This window comes from Chaetodon trifascialis, chromosome 14 (assembly GCF_039877785.1).
Source record: "Chaetodon trifascialis isolate fChaTrf1 chromosome 14, fChaTrf1.hap1, whole genome shotgun sequence".
NCBI lineage: Eukaryota > Metazoa > Chordata > Actinopteri > Chaetodontiformes > Chaetodontidae > Chaetodon > Chaetodon trifascialis.
Genome location: NC_092069.1, coordinates 12,210,176 through 12,238,111, shown reverse-complemented (window position 1 = coordinate 12,238,111; position 27,936 = coordinate 12,210,176). Strand labels below are relative to the sequence as shown.

Below are 27,936 nucleotides of genomic sequence, written 5' to 3'. Positions count from 1 at the left end.
AGGGTGGTGGGAACCCGAGCACATCCCCATTGGGATCACGGAGCAGAGCAGCTGGATTTCTTTCATGGTGCAGCGGGGAAATAATTAAAAGTTCTCGCCATTGAAAGTGTCCAGTGAATTGGCATGAAGTTCCTCACATATATGGTATGTGTTTACTTACAAATAAATGAATGTGTGTGTTTGCTTTAGTCCGCTGTACCAGACACAATCAAGCTGAGTTTTAGTAATAATTACACAACCATGTCAATTAGCTCTGTTATCCCAGGTTCATCTCCTTTGGGGAGTATTGGCAACAGGTTGGGAACAATGGGGGCCCATCTTGAAGCTGCTCCGTCCTTGAGCTTAGTTTATGGTTTCACAGGGATCGGGCCTGTAAGACCAGCAGTATTATCACATTCTGTTGTCTCTGTACACATAGCAGTGCTTCCCACACACACCGTCTGGCCGATTGTTGCTGCTGCGTGTCAGACAAGGGCTCTACTAAAATGTTCTTTTGTCGTTAGTGCATCAGAGTCCGTTTTTACTTTCCTCTTTTAATTCAAAGCTCACATTCTGCTGCTCACCGACAGTGTTTTGTCTGAAAGGTGTGAAAGCCAGTGTGACAGCCAGCAAAGTTGGCGAATGAATCAAATCCACACAAAGGGAGAAAGTTGTTCCATTTAATTCTATGCATAATCTTAAGAAAGACCTAAATCAAGATTGTCACATTTCCACAGCACACACACACAAGCACACTCCAAAAGCGCAAACAAGGAAAATGCACATACAGTTATAGATCAAAGTAAATTGCCTCAGTATCTAATTTCAATGTCAATTCTGCATAAAGATTGTCCTCTAATCTCTACACCACTAACACTGAAGCAATTGATTACTATAAAATATACCTTTCTCATTAAAAAATTATATTAAATTCTAATGGCACTTCTACAAATTCTATTAAAAAGATTTTCGTTTGACATTTAGAAGCTTTTTTCTTTTCCTTTTTTTTTAAACCAAATTAAAACTGAGACAGTCAAATGTTGCACAAGAAGCGAATGCAATAATAAATATTTCTCATGATTATACACAATTTCACAGTTGTAACCTGCTGAAGACAAAATTCCAGTATCAGTAAAGTCATTTTTTAGACTTAAAGATCATACAGCATGAGTTAGGCAAACATAGCCCTCGATCAAGAGTAGCGCCGTTTCCGTAGAAGTCAACAATCAACATCTCAGTGTTTCACATTCAACAGTGACATTAACTAAGGACTGGACTGTTAGTTCCCAGTAGTATTGGCTACTAACAGCCAAATCACAAAAACGCTTGTCTTCAGTTGAACACGTCCACAACAGATTAATTCACATGAACAAAAAAAAAAAAAAAAGGTCAAATAAATCTCAAAACATCAACGTAATCTCTCGCAAAGCAGCAAAAATAAATGGACTTTAAACTTTTCGATTTCGATTTAACATTTCTGATATGATAGAAAAACAGGAACAACAGTTGTGAATCACTTCGGCGGGCCTCTGTCGCTGTGATGTGAACGCCACCACCGCAGTCCAGGGCAAAATGTACAATATAGAAAAAGGGCTTCTCCAGATGCAACACCTATTTGTGTGTCTACAAGGCACATTTGGTGATCATCCTGGAGGTATAAATAAAGACTGCAAACAATAAAAAGAAACAATTCTTCACATATTGTTAGTTTTTCTACCTCTGTACACATGTACATTAGAGAATTAAGCAAATTAACTTGCACCACGTAAGAAATGATCCTTTAAAAAACTGAAACAGTGACCAAATCCACATTCCTGTGTTCTGATTGAAATATACATTATTAACACTACACAACATCTACGCAGCTGAGATACATCTACAGTATTGTTCTGACGACTAGCCCAAGTGATTCAACCCGAACAACAGGAGTGTTTGCACAAGTAAACGGAGCCAAACCTCATTTCTTGGGGAGAAAAAAAAAAAAAAAATCACACACGAGCCTCGTTCACCCGAGACCCGTCGCTGGCTGCAGGTCAGGGAGGGGGGTGGAAACAGGCCGGAGTAATTCTGAGAGAAACGACCAACCCATTGCAAATGCTGAGAAATCACATGAATTCATTTCTGTGTCCTGAAGAAGTCTCGGTGATAAACAGAAAAGAGGGGGAAAAAAAAAAAGAAAAACACCTTCGAGTGTGTACAGTGACACGGACAGGTGATCAGCACCTACGTCTGACCTCTATGGTCACAGTTGTCAGACACACGACTGTCAACTCCACAATCTCCCTAAAATCGAGCATGTGGAAAACAATACTCGGATTCTGCTGATTTTCTTTTGATAGATGTGCAATCAAATCACCGTGGCACCACCTCCATGTAGAGGAACAATGAAGCATTTATCTATTGCATGCTGGGATTGGGGGGCTGTTCTTTGATGCCTCCAAACAATACACCTGTTTACAGTGTCCTTGGTCTCCCTCTGCTAAATACATTTCTCACATTCCGATGGCTCCATTCAATACAGAAAAGTGCAAAGAGAGACTTGCGCTGCCTTTTTCTCCCCACAGCTAGGAGAGAGATACACAATGATCCCTTGAGGACTACCTGGGACTCGTGTGGGGTGGGGGGGACAATGCCTGTATTGTCCAATTTCTATAGGTAGCCAATGCCGTATCAGTGTGGCTGCGCTTGTGAACAACTGTCTCCTGTGGCAGAGCGGCACTCAGAGAAGTATTAACTGCTCTGATTTGTAGTGAGTCCAATGGGGTCTTGAATATGGAAAAGGAACCAGACTCCCCTGGGAAGACGTGACACTTGAAGAGGCTGCGGCCTCAATAGGACACCTGACTCCGTCCACCTTACATGTGTAGTAACACGGAGAAAAAAAACAGTTTGATAAATACAATATATATTTACATTAAATATACATAAAGTAAGAAATAGCAGCCTAGACAATAGTGTTGAAACTATATGCATGCTAAAAACAAGTGCTTCTCTATGTTCCATGTGACAAATCTTACCTAGAGATTTCTACTCTGTATATTAAATTACAATTACAGTAACTCGACTCGCACAGAGAAAATGAACAGACAGCCCCAATTCCAGTTAATGAGTACCAAGATCGCTAGACAAGACGAGAGGTCTTTCAAGCTCATAGAAATAAGGACTACACCTACGGTAAACCCTGAACCAAGTCAAACTAATAAATAAAATTCTGATCAAGTCTTCTCAGGACAGATTAGACAAATATCATGAACTTTTAGTGCCAACGCCCCCGTTGAGAATCCATGTAGCATCAATGTGAACAGATGGAGGAAATCCATTTCCTGCCCACAGGTGCCTTCTAAAGGACAGCATCGCTAAAGGCTCCAACTTCATCAGTAGTAACTTACACACAGTAAGAAGGTGTGATAATGTGAAATGGTTCATTCAAAGAAAGAAGAGTCAGTAGATCCAGCTGAATGGCACGTGGAGCACAGCTTCGATGAACAGAAAGCGCCAACAACAGACACCGACAAAGTACTGACTATCCACCTGTCTGCCTGCTGAGGGTTCGCCCTTAACGCCACACCAGGTAATAACAAGATAATTTCCTATTTGCTTTCAACCCAAGTGAGTCCCTTAACATTTAATTGACAAGAGCTTGATTTACATACTTTCATTACATTCTTGTAAATGATTTAATTAAGGACGCTCGTGGATCAATTGGCATTCCAGAGTAGACCATTACCTTTGTTACCACCTGGTATGTGGAGTGTAATCCAGATTGTGTTTGAAAAGGCCTGAAAACTCGCTGAATTTGACAAGAAGGCAAGGCAATATATCTCATTCTTGCTTAAGTAAGTACACGAGGTGAAGTGTTAAGAATTTCAGTAGGCACCAGTGTTACAGGCATTAGCTTTTAACTACTCTCCAGCCCTCCTCTGATTATACAACTTCTTTTTAAGTAGCAATTAGAAGGCCATTCCATCAATATGTGCTCACTCACATTAGCAACTAAAGAGATTTCCCCAAGGCAAAAAGGAAATATGGTGATATGATGGTCGGCTGCTTGCCTTGTTATAAACAACATAAAACTCTAACCAACTTCATTTCAACCAAACGAAAATTCTACTTCCACAAAAAAAACCAACAAAAAAAAAACAGTTACACTTCCAGTAGTCAGACTTCATTAGTTTTGCTGCCTTATGATAGTTTACTTGTTAAGGACTAAACAAATCTCCCCCCAAAAATAAATAATAAAAATAATGTAGGAGTTAAAGAGGAAATCATATATTGCTACTTGCGGACGGCTCTGATCTCCCATGTGCACAAATAAAGTCTCAATCACTCTAACGATTGTATTAATGTGTTAGAATTAGCAATCACCTATTTGCCCATAGGGGATGAACATGTGATGCTTCCAGCAAATACACTCCTCCAAGAAACTCAACAGATTGACACAAACAAAGAGAAACAATCAAGTGCATCATCTGATTTGTTCACCTTCATCCACAAAGCTCCAGTTTCACAGCACCCATGTTTATCCTAACATCCTCTAACCATCATGTATGCCTATTCTTTTTTTTTACATTTTTTTTGGCTTTTTTTTATTTTCTTGCCTTTATCAACAGGGGAAAGGGGTAAGGGGGGGGACTGCATGCGGCTGCACCTGGGCCGCTACGGCATTGTGCGCACGCTCTGCCAGGTGAGCTACCTGGGCGCCTCCGTCATTGTATGCCTATGACACAGTGCTGCACAGAAAACAGCTCCAGTTTTAAAGTTGCTACATCTTTAAATTGAGAAATGCCACATGGGGTAGAATCCAAAAGATATGTCTCCAAACAAACTGCCAACATGTGTATACTAATGAGAAAATCGTTCAGTCCTAGTAGCATTAAGTATATGAAAAGACATTCTGTCTTATGTCATGGCACTGCTGAGAGGTGTTTTATCCAATGGCGAGAGTCTTGACAAGGCCACAGTGAAACTTCCTGATGTGGCGGTAGAGGTCCCCGGACTGGGTGAAGCGCCGCTCGCACCACTTACAAGCGTGAGGCTTCTCACGTGTGTGGACGACAGCGTGCCGACTCAAGTTATGGGAGTACTGGAAGCTCTTGCCACACTGGCCACAGGTGTATGGCTTCTCGCCAGAGTGTGTGCGCTCGTGGCGCTTAAGGGTATACATGCAGGAGAAGGTCTTGTTGCACTGCATGCAGGTGGGGACCGAGCCGTCGGGGGACAGCTTGGAGCGAGCGCCGTCCTTCTCGCGGAAGTGTGAGCTGAGGTGCAGTTGCAGCACGTGGGGGCTGGGGAAGACTTTACTGCAGAGGGGGCACACACACACCTGTTGCCCCGGGGGCAGGAGCACCCCGCTGGAGGTGGAGATGTCTGAAGAGGCCAAGTCGTCCTCCTCCTCCTCCTCACTGTCCCCCAGCAGCCTACCCCTCCTCTCCTCTATCTCCCTGCCTGGGGTGCCCTCCCTCCCTCTGCAGGCCTCCCCCTCCTCGTCCATCAGGTCCTCCTCCTGGGAGAGCAGGGCGGCTGTGGAGCCGTTGTTGCCTGGGAAGAGGGCAGCGAACCCTGTCACCACTGAGCTCCTGGCACTATTCCCAAAGCGCTGGCTCTCAGGGCTCATCGGCTCACTGTCCTCCTGCTCTGACAGCAAGTCGTGTTCGTCTTTAACAAGTGGCTCAGTGCCCTGCTGCTGGCTGTCGAGGGCCAGCTGTCCCGAGACGTAGGAGGGGTGTAAGGGATCTCTGCTAGACAGAGGCTTGAAAGACAAATCCAGTGCACAGTCCATGTCATCTGAAGCCCGGGACCTCTGGGACAGCGATACGGTGGAACTACTGACATCAGCTTTTGTTTTTCCAGCTGTTTGGACGCAGGGCTCGGCCTCTGCTGACACATAATTGACACCTACAAGGTCCGGGGACCTGCCAGAGTGACCGTTTGCCTTCTGCCTGCTCTGTGTAGACCTATCACAATCTGTGACAGCCAGCCTGACTTCGCTGTTGTCCATGTCAAACTCTTCTGCCGGGGGGGCCCTGTGTAGCCCCTGAGACTGTGTCTGGGGCTGTCGCCGGATGAGCTGCTTACTGTGCAGCTCGCTGTCTGAGGAATTTTCCCTGTCCAGACAGCCGAGTCCCAAATCCTCACTCATCTTTTCATCCAGCGAAGAGAGTTCCTTATCTTTAAGCTTGCCTTTACACACTTTCACTATATCATACATGTGGAGGTAACTGGCTGCTGCCAGGACATCCTCCACCGGGAGAGTGCTGAATTCCAACTTCCCCTCATACATAAATTCAAGGAGCAGACTGAAAGCCGGGGCTGTCACAATGTCACTGTTGAGATGCACAACGTCCCTTTTGTCCAGCTGGTCCCTGTAGAAGAGATGGAAGTACATGCTGCAGGAGGCCAGCACGGCTCTGTGCGCTTTGAATCGAGCCTCCCCGACAAGAACAGTGCAGTCACAGAGGAAACCTTGGTGACGCTGCTGACTCAGACACTGCAGCAACTGGCGGCTATGGTCTGGGAACTCCATTCTTCCTTCATAACCTGGTGAAAAACAGGAAAAACAGGATACTGGATAAACGAAATGAAGCCATTTAGAGGGCACAGCGGAGCCGCCGTCGCGTTTCAGAGGCGAACACCAAGTCACCAACGGCAGAGAGAGTGTGAGGAACAACTTAGGATAAAATGACGCAAATGAATTGAAAGTCTAAGCAAACATACAACATCTCAAGCCCTGTCGCGTTTTAAAACACAAGTTCATAAAAGCATTCCCATTTTCGAAACTTGATCCAGGCAGATCTCAAATGCACCCGAAGGTGTACGTCAATAACTTTATCCAACTTGAAAACACAATTCCTACATTCTTTCCAGTGGTGCAGGACACGCTGCGCTGCGCTCACCCACCCATGTATTACGGTGTAAACGGATCCACTGTCCAAATTATCCAGAGTAGTCCGGTTTATAGTAGTCAGCCTACTTCTCGTGCTTCCAAAATTTGCGAAAAGTGATGCACCGGCGCGTTTCCGAACGCACGCCAAGCAGCGGAACACGCGAGCGGCACCGGGAACGATACCCACGGGTCGGCCGGGGCAAGGAGGCTCAACGTGAAAAAATAAGAGCAGCGCAGAGTGAGTAAACTGGTGCTCTGTTTGCTAACTACACTGCAAGCTGTGGAGTCAGCTGCTCTGACATCACCGCAATGGAAACGCTACCTCCAGCTGTGCTCCCCTTTATGCCATATGTTAACTCCAGGCTACGCAGTCCAAACGAGAGACGCAAAAAAAAAAAAGGAAATAGATTTCAAAGTGTCACAAGATTATGCGGTATTTTCAACTCTTTCCTTGAATCGGGTCAATTAGCACCAAAGAGAACTGCAGCACACAACCGCGGACGAGAATAAAACGCTCTGTGGCCCTTTTACGCACACATGACACACGCGCACCACTGTGAAATATTTGTTTAAAAGGGTTAATTCAAAGCAGAGGAGGCGGATGGTCAGAAAAAAAAACCTCAAGTGGGTTGCATATTAAAGTTGGATGCCGCCGCGAGCAGTGTGCATAACTACCATTTTGCGCGCATGAGAAACATTTTTTTTAAATTTTTTTGAAAGAAAAAGAAAAGTGTAATTCGGAGCCGGGGAAGCCTGAGGCGCAGTAAAACGAGCCCCATGTCCGTGTTGGGAAACGCATTGCTGGGAGCCTTTTAAACAGCGGAGGAACTCGCAGCAAAGCCAACTGCTCTGAACGACGCGGCGAGGGGGACACTCTTTAACTTTCGCTTTCCCCGCTCCAAAGCACAAAAACACTGCACTCACATTTATTTCCGCCCAGTTCGTCGTGTTGTCTCCTAGAAGCCCCGGTGTCCTTTCATGATGTGCGGCCAGATGTTCGCTTCTCCTTGTCGTTTCTTGAGCTTCAGTCCGACCCTGGCAAGGCAGGCTGCACTCAGCGCTGCTGTGTGTCAAGCAGGTTGATCATGGCTCAAGTCTCGCGATACTGCGCAGCCACAATAAGTTCTGTACTACTCCGTGAATTCACACAGCGGCAGCAAGTAGCAGAGTACACTGGGAACATCAATTGGTTTCTTATTACACATTCTTATTGCACCTTTCCCAGGAGCGGCTGAGCTTTGAGAGGGATAAATCCTGAAGTGTGTCAAAGTGAAGCTGTTGATGACTCAGTTTTAGACTTTAAAAAAATAGAAATATAGCTCCAAGTAGGCAGTCTAGTCATTAAAGTTACACGTTTGAATTTAATTGAAGAAACACATCCTGGTGTTTCTCTCGTTTTTCACTCAAACCTGTTTTTAAAAGTTCAAATCCAGAATGCCAATTTCATCTGCCTGTTTCCCCGAAATTTGCGTTTGGTTTGTGCGTCTGCTGTGGATGAAAGAAACACTTTCTGTTCACAAAGACTTGGTATCTGTGAAAGTATCCAAACGGAGAAAAAGAATTATAAATCATGCATTGTGGTTTGGAGGGTCAGTGGACTATTGGGAACTTTTAAGGGCTGTTCTCTCTAATCCTGCTTTGGGTTGTGGAATTCCCTGGCACCACACCATCCAGTGCCTTTGTTTTTCCCCAGACCACACCAGGTCCTGGCTGTGATTTATTTGGCCTAAATTGTCTTAAGACAGGAATTGCGCTGATTTATGTGGGCCATACATTGGAGCAAAAAAAAGTCACAAATTTGTTCAGGCGCTGAAAAACAGCCGCCAGAGTCTGTTCTGTAATTGTTAAAGCTAGAGATGGTGGCACAGTGGAGGAACAGGGGCTTGGGGTTGCAGCTGCTCATCTCGTGCCCCCTCCTACTCCTCCTCCTGTCCCTCCCTGTGCTCCCCCAACTGCTTTGGTCACCTTTGCCCTGTGTTCCAGCTGCCGTGTGTTTTGAAAGGGCCATTTGCAGCTCCTCGCAGCCTTCTGACACAGAGGGGAATGAGCAATGTGACGGGAGGCGGCAGCCACTGGTCGAAAGGGGCCACCGGCTAGATTCTTATCCACTTACTGCTTTATTCCATTTTTAGTCTGGCTGTTACTGTTACTGCTGGAGAGGCTGGACATCTGCACTCTGGTCATGTCCAGATGATCATAAGCAAGACAGTGTCATGCCCCCGAAATAAAAACTCCCCTCGTTTGGTCTAAGTGCTTAATTGGTATTGAGCAAGAAACAAAATGATGAGCTTCTTACTTTTTTTTTTTCCACAAAACACCAGAAGAGTAAATGTTTATACTGAAGTATCAGATGAGTGTGTGCCACATGGAAAACAATTTACCATTCACCACTGACACACACACACACACCATCCATGCAGGAGCAGCGATGTGGATAAGAATAGGAGCAGTGGCCCTGTGTTTCCCTGGCCCTGGCAAACGTAGGCGCCCAGTAGAGGAGGGGTGTGTGTTCACAGGGCAAGACAAAGCAGTGGTTGTGCCTGGGGACCGTGGCCTCAGGGAGAGAGGCTCGGCACGGTGAAGGTTCTCACACACAGAAAAAGATAGAGAGACGGAGAGAGAGGGAGAGAGAATGGGAGTGTGAGCGGGGGGAGAGAGAGAGAGAGAGAGAGAGAGAACACTTCCTGGAGGTTCTTTCTTCCTCTCTGCAATCATCAATGGCATTCTCCCCCTGACCCACTCCTCTCTCAGACAAACAAAAGACCCTGCATTCCAGTGTAGCCTGACCGGCCAACCAGCCAGCCATCCAGCCACAGTTGAACCACATCGCTGTCCCCGCTGGACCAAAGTCTCACTTGAGTTGCGTTGTCCTGAGGATACGATTAAAAATCATCTTAAACCTCCTCCCATCTTCGTTTTCCCTTAAGTCGTTTTCATGTTGGAAAAGTTATAACATATCACTGCATTGCAAATCAGCTTGTTCCTGCTCTTATTTTTCCAAAAATAGTTCATATTCGTTTCATATTTACATTTTTTTTAAGCTGCACCATTCCATTAAATGGAAATATTTAACCATTTATCTAACTAAAATAAGTCTATACACAGTTCCTCAAAATTCAGCCAGACATAGAGTTTGAAATGAAGTTTTGTGAGTTTGAACAACATTTGGCTGCACAGCATGAGGTTAGACAGTCAGTGGGGTTTACTCTTCAACAAGATTGATTTATCGCTACAGCTGCCGTACCGGTTAAATAAAAGACATATCTCTATGTATTTGTCTTTGGTTTGTGATGTGTGTTTGTCTTTTACAGTCTTTTACACAAATATACTGCACTTTACCATTCTGTACTCATACTGCAATCACACACCCCATTTATACTGCCAATTTTTACTGCTTTGCACACTAGACTCTACTGTACAGTCTGTGTACATTTATACATATTTATTGTAATGTTTATCTCAGTACCCCTCTCCTGCTGTTTGTATTCTCCTGTGTAAAGTTTCTCTTTCCCTCCCATTAAAGCCTTTTATGGAGGGTTTTTTTTTTTCCTTATCTCATTTGCAAGTCTAAAGGGATAGCATGATTTGGGGCTCTATAAATAAAAGCATCTTAACTTAAATATAGCAAACTCTGAGGACAGCAAGTTGGGAAATCCTTTACACAATGCAACAAACTCTGACGTTAAACCCTTGAATCTCCGGTGCTGTGGGCCAAGCTGCCAAACAGGTGGATCACACATCGTGGAAAATAATGTGACAGTTGTAGCAACATTGCACCGCAGTTGCCGGGAGATGCTGTTTTGGTCAGACCCCCCACCACTTCCTCCCTGTTATGGCCCTCCTGCCCTTCTGTGTCTAATTGTTGCTACCACATGTTATCTATTCTCCTTCAACAGCCCATTAACTTCTCCTCTGTTTGCTATATTCCAAACAGATACTACAAGCAGACAAGAAACGAGATCAGATGAGTCCTTGACAGGAAAGGCATTATTAACTCACTTTGACTCTTTGATCTTGTTACTGTTGCTTTGAACATCCGAAACAACAGGGTATGCATTCCCATCACTGGACCACAGACAGCCAAGGAGGAGGAGGAGGAGGTGGAGGAGGAGGAGGAACTGAATACAACGGCAGAAATATGGGATACCCTCACTCGGCTCTGTTTGTATGACAGGAACAGCTTGGCAAGGCTGACACATAGTAGCAGTGAGGAACACATTACAGCGTAAGTGACAAAGAGGGGAAATGACAACAGAGGAGGCTGAGAGACAGAGGGCAGAGGCCAATAAGTTTTTCATGGGGGGGGGGGGACTGGCAGCTCTGCCATCCTGCTCTCGAAACATTATTTTTCAGCTATTATGCAACCTTTCAAAATCATTGCCTTGCATTTTGATGGCATACATGTGTGTAGATAATTGTACTATTGTATACTGTACCAAAGCTGATAAAGATTAAATGCTGTGCTCACAGATGTAAAGATATCTAACATATCTTGAAAAGTAAGTAAACTGTAAAAAATCACTAATATAACTGCAAGGTTATTGATAGCATAATAGAAATGTTTGGGAGAAAACATTTAATGTTTAAAAATGCATGAGGCTCTTTGGCCGAGTAGACCAAGTCATCTGAGCGTTTCATTTGATACAGAGGATCCCTGACTTCTTTTAAGTCTGCCTGAGCTGGCCTGTCTGTACCTGTCCTAAACTGGTTTAACTCCTGCCTCTCCAGCTGGGCGTCCTTTGTGTCTGTCGATGACTGTTTATCTAAAATCATCAGGAATAACAAGCAGGATTATTCATTGGACCTCAAAGATAAATCTTAATACTTTTCCCTTTTGCAGTGTCATCAGGACACACGTGCTGTGTTCTGTCATATCTGTGCTGATGTTATGCAACTTTATGTTGCTGCACCTCCTGTTGACACAGTTGATGCCATTTTTAAATATTAACACAGGAGTTCGTTCTTGACCCTGGAAACAATACGTTGACAAAATGACGTCAACTTAATTTCCACTAACTAGTTTTTTTTTGTTTTTTTTTGAGCTTTCAACCTTCATTCAGTCTTCATCAGTGGGTGACGTTCGCTCCTTGGGAATGACGTTCACTTTACATGTCTGAAATGCTTTTAAGCAGCAAAGCTGGGTCCCGTTTGAGCAGCTAGGTGAGGCAGGTATCTTTGCTTGTGCCTCCTTCTTTAAATTTGCCTTGTGTTTGTCTGAAATGATTTGATTTTTTATTTTCTTATTTTCATTGTGTTATTATTTACTTTGAGTTTTAATCTTCTTTTTTATCATGATTTTTGTTCATTTTTCTCCTAAACAAAAAATGGTCAGCCACTTGAATGTAAAGGTAAACACTTACTTGAATTACTTACACAAATAAAGCTTTGAAGGCAGAGACCACTAAAGTGACATTATGCAGTCTGCACAGTGACATTCACCAGACTATAGCCACTGCATGCACTTCTCATGTGCTGATATATTTTGAACCTTTTGGAAACCCTCCTTTCTACAATGTGTTACGGTGGCGATATTTTCATTTTAGCATTTTCAAATGAACTCTATGTTTTAGTAAAATTTTACCCAATCTTCTTGCTGCCCTTAGTATTTATATTGCTATATTTTCCATTTCATATGATTGAATGACTTTTGATGACATTTTGTCAAGAATATTAAGCAACTGTCCACACCTAGAGCAGAAATGGTTAGTCATATAACTGATGAGTCAATTGATCGGAAATTGGTAATAATAGCTTAAATATCCAAAATTCACTGATTCCACCTCCTCAGATGTGAAAGTTTGTTAAAGCTGTTATTTTAGTTTTTTTCTGACAATAAACTGAATATTTTAGAGTTTCGGGGCTGAAATAACAATTTGGGCTCAGGGAAATTGTGATGAGCATTTTTCAAATTTTCAACATTTCACATTTTACAGACCAAAAAATGAATAAAGAAAGTGATCTGCAGCTTAATCAACAAGGCAAATAATAATCAGTTGCAGCCCCCACTACACACATTACAGAGCATGTGGCAAAGTACCAAAATTAAATCATGAACACACAACTATAACAAAAGAAGTCTTATGCATAATCCCATGTGATTGTTCCAGCAAGTGAAAAACAGACATACCCCTCATTGTACAGAGGACCCCCTGGAAAGCTTACAGGGGCCTCTGTAGGTCCCAGGACCTCGCTTTGGAAACCACCGGCGCAGATAACTCAACGCAGAGTTCAACAAGGCCATGCAGCCTCTAATAAGCCCCTATAGCACATTGCAGGATTTTTTCAATGGGGCGGCTTACTACTCCTCCTATGACTGTGACTCATAACATGATCGGCTTTAGGACCCGGGAGAGCAGGCTGCCACAGAGGCATTGCAGACAGCGCGTTTGGGAGGTGTAGTGGAAGAAAGGCAAAGAAACGGAGTAAATGAGAGCACTTTTGTCCAGATTGTTGAAGGACTTATCAACTTAATATACCACCGAAACAGCTCACTATAATGAGACGGACACATTGTTGAATTCCTGTCCAGGTAAATGTCCGCGCTTCCTTCGCATGGTTAACTACAAGAGGTCGACAGCTAGACAGGGTAGGTCCCCATTGTACTTACATGGGATGCGGTTATTCTCACCCGAGCTGCCCTGCTAGGCCCCATATCCTTTCTGTCGCTAAATGCAAACCTGAAATGAGGTACTTTCCTGACTTCACTTCGCCGTAGAAGTTACTTAGCAGCGAAGTCAAAAGCTTACAAACGTCCTGTTGTGGATTATAACGCGTCGTTGTTTTCCCACAAACAACAACGAGTCTCGGCTAAGATGTTAACCATTCATTTTTGACAATGACCACTTTTGAGACAGCCCTCAGGCCAAAATATCTGCAGTCACGTTACTTTAAACGGTTCACCTCCACGAGAAAAGTTGTTTTTGCCTTTACTTTGTGGCCCAGCAGGCAAATGAAAACAAATGAGCTCAACGAGAGAGTAGCTCATTCATTGTTATCAACTTAGCACCGCGTTTGTTTACTTGTTTGAGTGAGAAATGTGTTGCCAGACAATAATTTTACGTTCGGCCGTTAGCTTTGCTAGCTTGTTGCTGGTAGCACTGGTGCGTTCACAGGCAGCGATACAAATTAGTGACGTTTGTACATCTTTGTTGTTGACTTAATGCCACCCTGTCGTGGTTCTCAAAATGGGGCCTAGGCACCTTTAGGTCCAAAGTTTGTACACCAGGGAAGTCATAAAGAAAAGGTAGCGCTATATTCTTATTTTTATCCCCTGTAATCAGTACAATTGCAAAATGCATGTGTGTAACGTTTTCGGTGATAGGTTTTACTGTCCTCACTCATCCCGCCTACATAAATCACAACTACAGGACTTTTGTCAAGGTTTATTGTTGAAGGGTGATGTGGTGGGAGTCAAATGAAAAGGTTTGTTAGCTGCGCATCTGAGCAGCACAGGTTTATCGGATATGAAAAGCTTTAAATGTCCAACTTGAGATAATCCTCGCTTTACTGATGTGTCTGTTTGTCTCTGTGTCCCAGGGCTCACACATGCATGTATAGTCTGGAAAGAGAACATTGTCCCTGGGCATGGTAGTGTTAAAATGTTTTTTATCGGTCATGAGACTACTGTCTGTCCAGTGTGTGTGTACGCAGGGAGACTTGCCATGTGACCCAGGGAAGACGCAACAAGCTGGCCCAATGATGCAGCCAGTGACTGCTTGGCTCCCCCTGTTCTATTTAGAAAATACCAGTCACCTCCCACCCAATCCCTTCACAGCCCCTTTGACGCAAATGTGCCACCAGTTGCATGCAGAATCTGAGGAATGTTGTTTGAAATTGTCGTCCCTGTACACAGGCAGACTTATTGTGCCCGTCCCCCTGCCCGCGCCACAAGACTTTAGCTGTGTCAATCACTGAGGAGGACACTTCAAATGATGGTAGTCCACCGTCAGCAGCATCACATGTCCACACTCTTTCACGGTCTGTGTCACGAAATGGAGAATGCTGCAGCCTTAAATACTTGTTTCATTCATCTTGTTTACAAGTTGTTCACGTTAGCAGCGAGGTCATTTGATTTGCTACAAATCAAGAGACCAGAGCTTTGAGGTCTTATTGTGTGTGTTATCCGGATCCTTTTGTAAAGGACAGAATGAGCTGTCATATGATCTGGTACATATTTGGATAAGTCCAGCTTTGTGATCTATCTTTTAGTCCACGGCTTGTCTGAACAGCCAGGAAATGAATACGTTAACAGGAGTCATAAAGGGGTTGCTGTGCATGTCATCACAGGATTAAAGCAGTGAGTTTGCTCTGCTTTGAAGGTTACAGTAGCTGTGGTTTAGTTTTCAGCTACACCTACCCACAATATTCTTATCATTAGCAATGTGTTTTCAGGGAACTTGAAAGAGGAACTTGGCACGGTGAAGTAGATCACTCTCGTACTGGTTCCACTGTGGCGTTTGAACACAAACCAAGCGTCACTTCACGGACTGTTTTCCAGCAACAGGTGAGCATGTTTCACGTTCGCATTTCATTTTCTTGTTTTAGATATTTGAGTGTAACGTTCTGTCTTTGCAACTGCAAAACCAGCTGCTGACTTGTTGTTTATCCAAGCAGCAGCAGAACATAGAGCATAAACAGACTTGTATCTATCAATCTGAGATGAAGGAAGTAGTGTGGTGATGTCGGCCTGATTTTCTGCTTCCTGCCATAAACACATGGGACTGTCCTCCATATCCCACTGATGGGCTCATTGTGCGGCATCTCTGCTGCATGACACTGATTTACATTGAATGGGGTGGCCCCCCGAACTGGAGACAGAAAGATGAATGATTGAAAGCTCGGCAGGCAGGCAGGCAGGCAGGCGGTGGCCCAGAGGCCTGAGGACCATGTGACCGACTGTCAGGGTACTGGGTTCATTCAGTGGCTGCTGGCTGCAGCGCTGGCAGCAGCCCAGCTTTTCCACACAGGCCGCAGTAGCAACAGGTCGCTCCCATTAAAACAGCAGCGCTCTGTTGTGGCTCCAGAGCCGGTCTTGTGCATGTGTTGCTTTCTTGGCTGTGGTGTGTGTGCTTGAGTTTGTTTGTGTGATGTATCCCAATGTGTATATAATGTGTGCGTGTCTCTGTCGCAGAGTACACACTAAGATGCTGAAGGGATCCAACGGTTTGTGTGATCCCTAGTTTGAATAGCACTCAGTGTGCTTTTTTCAAATCCCTTTCCAACATCCTTCCAACATCCAACGACTGTGTGACACAGGCACCACAACCCCAGTGCAATAAACAAAAACACTGAGCAAAAATAAACCGTGCTCACATGAACTCACTCTTGCTCATTGATGTAAGTGAGCAGAATGGCAGTAAAAGGCATGTTGACCGCTCATTCACTGACAGATGTATTCGAGCCTGGGGCTGTACTGATATGACTCGTAGTCTGTCAATAGTCACATCCACTTCCTGTTGTTGTCCCTGCCAGTAAGCTGGATGAGGCCACTCAAACAGAGCTCTCTTTTGATGGCCTCACTCTGACGGAGCAGCAGCAGCAGCAGCAGTAGCAGGCAAATTGATTTCAGTCGATAGTCACAGATTGCCTGATGTAGTGTGTGACATTTGTGTGAATAAGCGTGGCAATTGATCATTTTTTGCTTCTGCCCTGCCTTCAAAGCTGTCTTTATATCATAAAGAAGCACTGAATGAATCAAAAGGTCAAGCCTTTGGTTATGATAGCCTACAGGTTTTTAGTATGTGCCGTTGTTGAATAACCGATAAGTCTGTGATGGAATTCAGCCCCGTTTGGTCTGTCACATGGCCGTCGGCGCACTTTCATTCTGTCGTCTATCATATGTTTGGACTTAAGTTTGAACAGGTAAGACTATTGCTTCAGCTTGATCTCTTTAACCCATCTTATGCTGCACGTTACTCACATCTCTCTGAAGACCCTTCAACACATTTACTGTGTAAATGTGACAGCAGGTCTTCTTCCGTCTCTGTTTCATGTGTGAATAGATTGTTGTTGTTGAGTTGTTCTGTGAACATCATGCTGGCGGTTTGCTGTAATGCTTCCACCACAGGTCAGGTGTGAATAAAAACAGCAACACTCACACAGTGCACAAACGTTATCTGTGTTTGGAAGGATTGTGATCTGTTCATCCTCTCAGTAAACAATGTGCCTTCACCCCACAACGCATTTATTTTGTCAACAGAACAATCTCACCCTGAAGGCCATGTTGTAGCTGTTGCGGAGCTTTCAAACATATCACATGATCTTCACCAGCAGATAGAGTTTGCCTAGTTGTCATGGAAGTGCAGAAAACAGATCATTCTTTTCAGCAGCCATTGAATATTTTGATCAGGTGGTATAAAATCATCATGATCATTTGGTAGTTAGCTAGTGTTAGCAACTGTTAGCAACAGTCTTATCTTGGAGTCCATTTAGTAGAGTAGCTGTTCTGGAACTTTGACCATGTAACACCATCGTCATCACAGTCTTCATCATGTGAGAGGATGTTTGAATCAACTGTATTTATTTACTGTATGATGCACTGTTCCACTTTTTTCAGTTTCGATCCTATTCTGATACCTGAATCTGGATATCTGCTCGCACCAAGTACCGATCCTAGACCAGTGTTTAATTAATACGTTGTATTTCTCACTGTGTGGAAGAGACGGGGATCTTTCTTTTATGTGTAAGGCAACATCAGGCTTGATGTAAACATAGCTTTTCTAAAACAAAATATAACAAACAAACAAATACATAGATATAAATTAATAATAATAAATCTTTGTGCACCTGTAGCTATGTAAAAAATGTATCAGGAAATAAGGTTCAAGAGCAAACCTTTTAAATGGAGCAACTAACATTAAATCACAATTCAGTCACAAACTAGTGCAAAAGAACTGTAAATTCTCAAGTAACAGAGGTAATCTAAACTTGAATCGGTAAAAGCAAAACATTCAAAATGAGTAGGAATCAAAATTCTTTGTAATGTTTAGAGCAAAGAGACACATAGATGTGAACATAGAGCTGAATTGAATAGACTGGCCCCAGTGTCACAATACCCAATCCACCAATTTGAGACAGTATCAGACCGATATCCCATATCAATGTTGGATTGGTGTGTCCTTATTGTTTATTTTGTTTTAAAACACAAATGGTTGGATAAAAGGGGCTGTCTATTTTTTTTTCTCCTCATGCCTGCCATAGTACATATTTCACTGCAAGACAGCAAATCTATAATGATTTCACATTTAATTATTTCCTAAGCATAAGGAAAGAAGTTCAGTTTCGATTACTTTACTACAAAATAATGTAAATGAGTAAATTGTAAAAACATTCTCAGATAATTTTCTCAGTGTTTATTGGCTGAAGTCGATTACCTTGAGGTGTCAGCTCGTTGCTGGGTACTACATGTTTTTTTTCTATAATAAAAGTTAGAATTGGTCATAAATGTATGATACAGTGAATTTCATATCAATGTCAAATTTTTTTTGAATAGTAATCAAGTACCTTCCATGTTCATGTTGAACCTCAGTGTGGTGTACAGAGGAGCACCTGAGGGAAGGCTCTGTTCAAAACAGAGCTATTAGGAAATCATTTTCTTTTCAGGCCCTTTAGTCCATCATCCAGTCCAGTCCAAGTTTCAGCCAAAATGCAAATCTGCATTTGGGATAATGGTCCCTGCCACCCCCCTGAGAAACTCACATCCTACAGTGTCCTCAGCGCAAACAAACACATCAACTGCTAAACTGCTGAATCTTTTAACTCTGTTGCTGCCTGCAAACAGGACAAAAATACAGCAGAATGGATAGTCACAAAATCATATGTGCATGACATACTGTGACGTACATTATAAGATCTAAATAAGATCCAAAACACACATTTGGCAAAATCATTAGGATGAACAGGCATGCAACTCCAAAATAAGTTTGAAAATCCTCAATATAGGCAGCCTGTTTTATGCCATTATTGTCTTACTCACTGCTTTTCTGGCCACGTGTAGAAAAATCTACCAGAAAATCAGTGGTTGTGCCGTGTGTGAATAGCATGGAATTTTCCAATATGGGGAGACTTCATCATGAATGCCAAAAACCACGGTCTTACACAGATATTTGAACCTTGCAGTGTTGCAGGTTCCACATGTGAAACGGACTAAACTGTGGTTTTAGCATATCCTCCACTAACTGGGCCATAAAGCTCAGTTCCACTGCCTCTCGTCCGCTATGTTGACCTGAGGGTTAATATTCAGACAAGTGGAAAAAATCTTTCTCCTCAATTTTCAACTTTCTCAACTAATAGGTAACCACCATTGAGAAGGAGGCTGTAAACCCCAGGACCCCGTCTCCAGGCTCCTGCACAGGGCTGAGTGAAGGAAACTTGGGAAACAAAGCTGTGTCTCTCCCTGTGGGAAACCTGGATCCTCCACCCTGCCCACCAACATGACCAATGTGGTGATTGTCAAGGAGGGATGGCTGCATAAAAGAGGTAAATGCACAGATAAAGTTTGTACTATTTAGTTTGATTGAATATCAGTTGTAAAGAATTCGATTTTTGATTGAGCTAAGTGCAGCTACAGTGAGCTTGAAACCAAAGTGTAATAAGATAATTATTATGTGCACCTCATTATTTATGTGCTATGGTTTCTTTTGTGTATTTTTTATTTACTTTTTTTTTTTTTTTACAAGTCAATCAAGATGTAATATAGTCCTCATCACCTAATGTACTAGAAACCCCAACTGCGCAAACTTGTGGCTTGACCAAACTGGCCAAGAACACAAATATGCAAAGGCCCTAAAATATGTTTGTTATGCAAATATTTAAAAATCCCTTGTTGATCCCTTGTTGGAGAAATGCATTTAAACTGTTTGGTTTCTTAGTTCCTGGTTTCATAGAATATGTGCACATGGCAGTTTTTCTGTACTTCATGTTTTGGCACATGTTTTGAGCATGCTCTGAAAATTGAAATTTCTACTCTAATGGTTCATATATTTCTCAAATCCGCATTACCGTCATTCCTGCGGTACTTGGATTAGCAAGAATTACTGTAGTACACTGTTGACTAAATGCTGCAGAAATGCTTGAACCAAATGACACACATGTCAGGTGATTGATTTCCGGCTAACCGTTTTCAAGCAGGCTGTATGCCATATCTAATGTAAAGAGCCAGCCAGCTGCAGAGTCCCCAGTGGGCCCCATTTAGCTGCTCTGACAGCGCTGTGTGGCGTGGCGTGGCTCTGTGTCGGGCGTGAGTCCTGTTGTTTGGACGAAGAGGCATTCCTCACATACCTGCTGGCTTTGAGCAGCTTTATGTGTGCATAATAACTCTGCCTTCAAACTGCGGCTGCTTCACGGAGCCCGCTCCACCACCACCTCCACCACCACCAGGGGCAAAATAGGATAAGGAACTTCTCCAAAACCAATGAAGGCTCCCAGGCCCAGTGCCAAGGAACCAGACTTTTACTGGAAGAGACGAAACCAAGACTTTGACTCAGGGGATAAGGTGATGGGAGCAGGTCAGTCGGAGAGTTACTGGGACTCTAGGGGGAACAGTGTGCCGCTGTGGTGTGTTGGCCCTCACTCCCCCTCCTCAAGGCTTGGCCTAAGAGCATAACGGACTGCTGTTTTACGAAAGGGTCAGCCTGGTTTGGCTCAGTTGGTCTCAGGCAGACACACCCTGGTCCTTCCAGTGACTGAAAGGATAAAATGTTGGGTGCTAGTAGTATTTCATTTGCATAATCTCTGGTGTGTATCGACCAGTGCTGCAAAGTTTTCAGGTAATTGGCAAAAATATGGAGGTTTATCTTATCCACAATCCTGGATTTTTTTATACAAGTCTTCATAAAAAATCTATAAAGCAGAATTCATGAAGTTAATTGGATTTCTATCATGTGTCAGAGACCTCAGAGGTAAATTGTGTTATTATGTCTCTCTTTAGGGAAAAAACTAAAACAGGAATGTCCTTTCTTTTGGAAGGGAACATTCTAAAATTGCATTTGTTAGGCACGACAGTCAAATGTTTGGGCTGACGAGCCATTCATTCTGAGTCTGTATACACTATTTGCATCCTCATAGTTGTTTCTGGTGCTTGTTTCTTTCTCTGTGTGTTATTTGTGACACAAATTTGGCGCAGGTCCATTTTTCCACACCTTTGACAGTGCTGATAAGAATGAAAGATTATGATAGAGAGCCAGTGTAAAATATGACTGCAAGCGTAGTCAAATAGTGACTAGTAGAAAAACAGCCATAGTGTCGCAGTAGTGTACACACAGGCACGCAGAGTTCTTGCAATGACACCCTTCTAGTTGTGACACACACTCATACACACACTAAACAAACAACCCTTCAGGAATAGTGAGTTGGCATGCTGTCGCAGCCCAGCAGCTGTGCCCTGTGAAATGTCACCCAGAGCCTCTCTGTTTTGATTGGAGGGCGTCCACCTGCCGCGTCACTGTCATGCAGTCTTTGCCCCAGAGCCACTGCACAGAAGGTGAACTTGCAGTAGCCCTGTCTCACTGTCCATCACCTCCACCAGGTAGCCCACACTCAACCACTATCATCCCATGTTGCACCTTGAGTGGAGCTTTTTTGTGTGGTGGCACCACCCAAGTGACTCACATCTCCATGTGGGCGTAATAATAAATGGCTTATACTGCTTCTAAGTGTGTTCAGCATGCTCATTACTCCCATGTGTACACTCAAAACACCAATTTAAAGTTTTACAAAAGATAGCCCTCCATATTTCCATCAACATTTTGTGTGTGTTCCACAGACACAGTCTGGCACCAAGCTGCATTTGTATGGGACTTAAAAGCAGGTACAGTTAAAATGTGCCTTGTGCTCCACTAATACCCATTTAATGGTGGAACATGATGAATGGATTTCATGGTGAGCCAGTCACAGGCACAGAGCACAGCAGCTCTGGCACATCAGCTGAACACATCCATGCCACTCACTCTCACTCTTCGATTCCTCTTTGATTAGTCATGTTCAGCGTGCACTTGTAAACTGTGTGAAGGCCCCCAGAAGAAAGTCGAGCACGCATTGTGCCTTGGTACACTGTAAACCCTCCAGTAGAGCTGATCTGTCATTCGAGCTGCAGATTCTCAGCCTTGGAGTGCTCCGTGCATTTGTGCCAGACAGGCTGCGCTCAGTGAAATGATCTCATTCTGAAGGACACACCTTCATACTTTCTCCTTAAGCCTTGTGCTGCAGTAATGTGTCTGGATTGTGGACACTGCCGGGGATGTGTTGTTGTGACTGTTATCTTGGTTGTCTGTTTTGGAAGGACAGTTTTGGAATGCAAGACATAGCAGCCGAGTAGGACAGGGGTAGCGTGTGCGTACGTCTGGACATGCATATGCAAATGTTTGAGTGTATGGACAGTGTGAAGCATATTTATTCAGAAGTTAGACTGCCAGCAGGACATTACCCAGTGCCCTTATGCACCGACCGCATAGCAAGTACAGGCTTGCAAAAGCACTGTAACTTTGTTGTTACTATCATAACCAGTTGTTATGCGTCCCCAAATGATACTTCCCTTTTAGATCCTTCAGAGTGCACCCACACACTTTGAATGTGCCTACGGCCTCTAGTGGCCACAGAGACCAAGCAGCATGTTATTTCTTTTTGCGAGTGTGTTTTTCCAAAGTTTCCATCAAAGCCAGAGCATCATCAGACATCAAAGAGGCAGATTGTGGGTTCCCTAGTTTCCAGGGAAGTACTGCGGCCAAGAACCCAGTGAAGCTCAACAGAACAGCGCTCGCTTGTCCTCCCCTCTTCCCTGGCCCTTGTTTGTTTGACTCATTTGCTCCCTGACAAGTATAAAGAGCCGGCCCCTTCGTTAGGCTAACGAAGGCCGCAACAACTGTTGTATTTGGGTAGCATGCTCAGCTGGCTCCGACTCATGAGAGCAGGGGTGGGGTGAGAGAGGTAGGGAAAGCGGGGGACACACCAGTAGAGATAGCGAGGGGGAGATGAAGGGACAGGCAGAGAGAGAGAGAGAGAGACAGAAGTTGAGCAGCGTCTTTGTGATGTTCCCAGAACATTGCTCAGTGACCCAGTCGGCCTCAGGAGAGCAGATGGATGTTATGTGTGACATGCCACAGAGACCCTCTCGTGGTTTGGTTTGGAGCTCGGCAGCTGATTGGCTCCTTTGCTGGACATGCGGCTGAAGGACACCCATGAACTGCTCCTCCAAGCAAGACCTTGTTGGTGGTCCAGCAAAGTGCATGAGACACCGAGTGGTAACAAGCGGGGTTTTGTGAAACGCCAGACACAGTAGTCAGTGTAGATGAAACTTTTTTTTTTTTTTGGAATATCTGTGTCTTGTGCATCTGGTGAACAGGCCTCCAATAATTCAGCCAGCATTTTCCACATTTGTCTTCGTTTTCTCTCTGTATTAGTGATCTCAGTGAGGGAATGTTGTCTCTCCTGCACAGTTAAATAGTCTCCAAAGGAGCAGGCCCACCTGATTAAGAATGTCTCATGATGCTGTAATACTGGCCGTTTCAAGACTTCAGGACTTTGAGTGGCTGCCAGCTCTGCTGCTGGGCTCATCCAGGCTCCTCCATGTCCTCTCATTATGGCTGTCATGGGCCACACTGCTCTGGCACATACACAAACATACACATTACATACTGCAGAATTAGAGTGACAGCTCTTCCAATTTACTGATATTTTCACATACATTGTGAGGCTTTCACACATAACAAACCAGTCTCGAGTGCCCATAAAATGACCACATCCTGCTAAGCAGATCCCAAAATGATTCGGTTATCTTGAAATTTTTGGATAATTTGTCTCAGTAATAAAGTTACTTTAATCAGAAATAAATGTATGCAGTGCTTTACTTAATTATCGTAATGTGATTGCATTATGTATATAGTTCCAAAGTTAAAAACGTAATTCAATCTGTTGTGTATTTCATGTAGTCAGAAACTCCAAATTAAAGAGAGATTCTGTCTGCTGCACATGTTTAACTGATAGGTGGCCACTAAACATTAAATAACTGATGACGAAGTATTCAAACGTAACAGATAAAACAACTTATGGCACTTATTCCGCTAATCAGTACAATTTCTAGGCACATATACAGACACGCTTATATGGAGTTAAAGTATAAGATATTTTGATGTTTCATCTAGATGCTGTGTCCAACATGTGACAAATGAAATAATTTAAAAGAGTGCATGTGAGGCAGAAATTATTTTTTTTTCATTGAAATTAGGAACGTAGAGGTTAAAGTCTGAGTTTTCCTCTAGTATTCATAATGACCAGTGAACAGTCACGACGGGGCGATGAGTGGAAAATAAATCCTAGAAACAACTGAGGGATATAATTATTTGATGGTGGATCATTTTGTAGTTTTACTGATGTAGCATCAAGCATTGCTTTTTAAAAACTTTTTGCAAATAACTTCACAACAGATAACTGCAACTTTGGTAATTAAATACCCAGACACTACCCAGTTGATCACCAGAAATGAAAGTTGAAGTGCCAGGCCGATCTGGGAATGGAGCCCCTGTAGGCAGGGTCCAGCAGCAGAGGGTGTCACACCAGGAAGCCAGTGCTCTGGCCGGGTGTCTGGCCGTCAGTGCGGACCCCCTGCCCTGGGTAATGGGAAGCAGTCTTCCTGTTAAATGTGGTGGAGAGAAGTAAATTACTGGGGTGCAGCTGTCGGCAGGCAGGCTGGCTGGCATGGTGGGGGGGACCAGGAGGCTGAGGGAGGTGGCACCTCCACCACTCGTCTCCTCTCACGGCAAGCCCGCTGTGTGCTTACTTTGCTGTGCAGAGTCCGCCTGCTCGCCACAACTGTGGTGCTCGGCAGCGTTCTCTGCTCCTCTCTTCTCTTTTTGTCTCTGTTGTTTCCTCTTGTTCTCATCCATTCTTACTCCTGCATTCTTTCTTTTCTCCTCGTCTCTGTTGGCTCCCCTCTTTCCTCTCTGCCTCAGCCTGCCCCCCACTGGCTCAACCCCCCTTGGTCCTCCCCCACTTCCAGCGCACACTCCTCACCCACAGCCCCACCATCCTGTTGCTAGGATAATGACCCTGCTGACAACTCAGACCCATGGCGGAAGCGGCTATGGACCAGCGAAAAGCTCCCAGTCTCCAACATCAATCACATCACTGGCACCTCTCTCCCATTTAGGCAGGGTAGGGGAGACAGAAAGATGAAGGGGATGCTCAGATGTCTGCAGACTAAGAGTTGACTGTATGCTCAGATATGTGTTACATCCTCCACATCGGCTTATTCTGTTACCCAGAACATATTTTACAAGTTATTCAGAGTCACAGTTTTGTCATACTTTCAGAAGGAAGTTAGTCATGACCATTTCCAACAGCTGGAGGCTACCTGTCCCCAGAATGGATGCTCTGGAGTTTAGTCCTTCCTTGTTTGAGGATGCTAGAGCATACACTGGTCATTGAGAGTTCATTGGCACTAATGTGCTCTAAATAATGTGTGTTTATTTGTTTGCCATGCAGTAACCCAGTTAACTAATCCATGGACTGCTTGTTTACCCAGGGAGAGGGGGCAAATCTCAGCCTCAGTGTGGCAGGGGGGAACTTCCCACAGTGTCTCTATGGTAATCAGCAGGTGTCACTCACCACGGAGAAGAAGTGAGGGCTTTCTTACAAGCGTGAGAAAGAGGGGCAGCCTCCATTGCACCCCCCACCCCCTCCGTGCTTTTTTTTTTTTTTCCTGTTGGGGTAGCAGCAGCAACCGCAGTGACAGAGAGAAAGAGCGAAGGATAAGGGGAAGAGACAGAGAGGGCTACATTGGAGGCCAGGGTGGCCCTTCCCTGCAACCTGTTGATGCTGCTGCCAAAATCCTGGCAATGGAGTCCCCCATCCAGCTGCATGGGAGAGAGAGGGGCCAACAAAAGAGGTTTGGTGAGGAGGGGCATGTCAGGAAGACATAAAGAGGAGGGAAATAAAATGAAGGAGCCCAAATTCCTGGACAGTTCAGGATGGCGTGTGAGCCTGGTTCTGCCTTATATGGTCACAGTGACAGGGGCAAATGGGTAGATGGGTGTCCAGGAAGCACGAGCAGCCCAGCTCTGTGGCTCAGAGCAGGGGATGGTGTGGGGCGGAGTTTGTGGTTGCTGGGGCTCAGTGGTGACCCCTGCATCAGGGAGCCCCCTCTCCTCTGGAGCGGGCGGCCCGTGGCTCATTGAGATGCAGGGCACAGGGTGGCAGGCCACAGCTGCAGCCTACAGGCAGAACCCGGCAGAAAAGGGCCGAAGGGATGGCGGGGGCGGCTGAGGAAAAACCAACAAAAGGCGCAGCCCGCTCCCCCCTCCTCCCTCTCTTTGGAGTTCTAATTCCCTAATCCTCAACCTCCGCCTACCCCCCCACCCCCTTCTCATCCGATTCTCACCACTCAAACACACACACACACACACACACACACACACACACACACACACACACACACACACACACACACACACACACACACACATCCACAGTTCATGCAGTTACCACTGGCTCCCTTCCTCTCATCCCCAAGCCATGAATGGCTAGACGGGGACAAAACCCAACAGCAGCCCCCTCAGGAAGTCCAACCACTGGGTGTGGGCACTGAGAGGCGCATTTTGTCTGACCCTCTGTTGGTTCCTCTCACTCACTGTGTGTATGTGTGTGTGTGTATAGCTTATCTACTGGCAGATAACCAAGGTGGGCCTCTCTTTTTTAAATTATTCTTGAAATTGTATTCAAATCCTTCAAAGTACAAAGAGGAAGTTTAGGAGAAGGTAGAAAAAGGGATGTCTTGTAACAGGGCTGTTAGTTTGGACACATTGTGGCGTCGTCTTTCTGGGTCCTACGATGAATGCTGTGTGTGATGTGTCTTATTAAAAGCCAACAAGCCACAGCAGCTGGGACCTCAACATTCCTGCCGTTGTCACGTAGAGACGGACAGAACAGGACGCTCCTCGGAAACAGCCACTAACCTCTGTCACTCTCTCTCTCCCCCTTCTGTCTAAAGCCTTCCACATTTTTTCCTTTATTTATTGGCGCCTTAACAAGCCTGCCTGTGCAACCCTTACTGTTAAGGCCTCTTAAGCTGAGTTGACTTGCAAATGGATTCATATATTGAAATCTTGCGAAGTGAAACCTTCAGTTTTGTAAACTTGGATATGCTCTTGTTACCATTTCAGCATCTGGAATAGAATATCTCACTTTGATTAACTTTTAAAGGTTAATGAAATGTCTTTGATAAAGATTTGTCTTTGTTCTGTGGCGAACTCTGTTGAGGTACCTTTTCAGATCACCAACTGTAGTATGCAAAGACATACAGTGCTTATGATTTGTTACACATGTGCCTAAGCAAATATGACGATGCTTCACCATATACAGCTGTGGCCAAACCTGTTCTCTCCTCCTGTACCTTGTGTGCGTGCGTGTGTGTGTGCATGTTTGGGGTACAGAGGGCGTGGTGGTGGCAGGCTGGAGCTGTCCACACACAGAGACGTGCAGCAGTTGGCAAATAAAGATGAATTCTGTTGTGTTTGGCAGCGGTTCTCCGTTCATTATTTTCCACTTTGCCCAGCGCGCATCCCAGACCTCAGCAGCTGCTTGTCATGTAAAGACACTCTATCAGGCCCTGACAGCTCCTCCCATGCACACACATGCGCACACACACGGCACGCATGGCTCATACACACTCCACTTGCGCTCACATCCCCCGCTCACCGTCCTACATATGTGGGGAGCATATGTAGTGATCTGTCTCACTACCGATCCACTCAGCACAACTCTTTGCACACTGCGTGGCTTTCTCATCCCCTCTAGTTCTCTCATCTCTCATCTGGTGTCAAATCAGTCTTCCTATTCTTCTGTCCTTCCCCTAATTTGGTTGAGTTCAGCCACATGTCTGCTGTCACACTTGACTTTTATTAGAAAAGCTCTGCTTCTGAGACACAGATCGTTTAGTGGATTTCCTCACAGCAAGGTGTGTCTGTGTGTCTCTGCAGTTTCACAGTCAGACCTGACACTTGAATGACGTTTTATCTTATCTAGGTTGTGGTCAGTCTGTCTGTTGGCCAGTTTCCTGTTTTGGAGAACATGTTGACATCAAAAGG

At 44.5% G+C, this 27,936-nt stretch overlaps 2 protein-coding genes across 4 annotated transcripts in view; one reads left to right on the top strand and one right to left on the bottom strand.

Annotated features, from left to right (window-relative positions):
- Positions 1 to 645: 645 nt before the first annotated feature.
- Positions 646 to 7,927, bottom strand: zbtb42 (zinc finger and BTB domain containing 42). Its single transcript, XM_070979966.1, has 2 exons — positions 7,787 to 7,927; positions 646 to 6,516 (listed from the first exon to the last, which is right to left on the bottom strand). The coding sequence occupies exon 2, from the start codon at positions 6,500 to 6,502 to the stop codon at positions 4,907 to 4,909; it is 1,596 nt and encodes a 531-aa protein (XP_070836067.1). The 5' UTR covers positions 6,503 to 6,516; positions 7,787 to 7,927; the 3' UTR covers positions 646 to 4,906.
- Positions 7,928 to 13,226: 5,299 nt separating this feature from the next.
- Positions 13,227 to 27,936, top strand: part of akt1 (v-akt murine thymoma viral oncogene homolog 1) — a 31,746-nt gene continuing 17,036 nt past the window's right edge. Inside the window, exons 1-3 of one of the 3 annotated variants that reach the window (XM_070978943.1) lie at positions 13,227 to 13,391; positions 15,254 to 15,365; positions 19,154 to 19,339. In XM_070978943.1, coding sequence (XP_070835044.1) covers positions 19,294 to 19,339 — 46 coding nt within the window. In that variant the 5' untranslated portion in view covers positions 13,227 to 13,391; positions 15,254 to 15,365; positions 19,154 to 19,293. Of the gene's footprint in view, positions 13,449 to 15,253; positions 15,366 to 19,153; positions 19,340 to 27,936 lie in introns of all 3 variants that reach the window. The other 2 variants (XM_070978944.1, XM_070978945.1) reach the window with 2 other exon arrangements.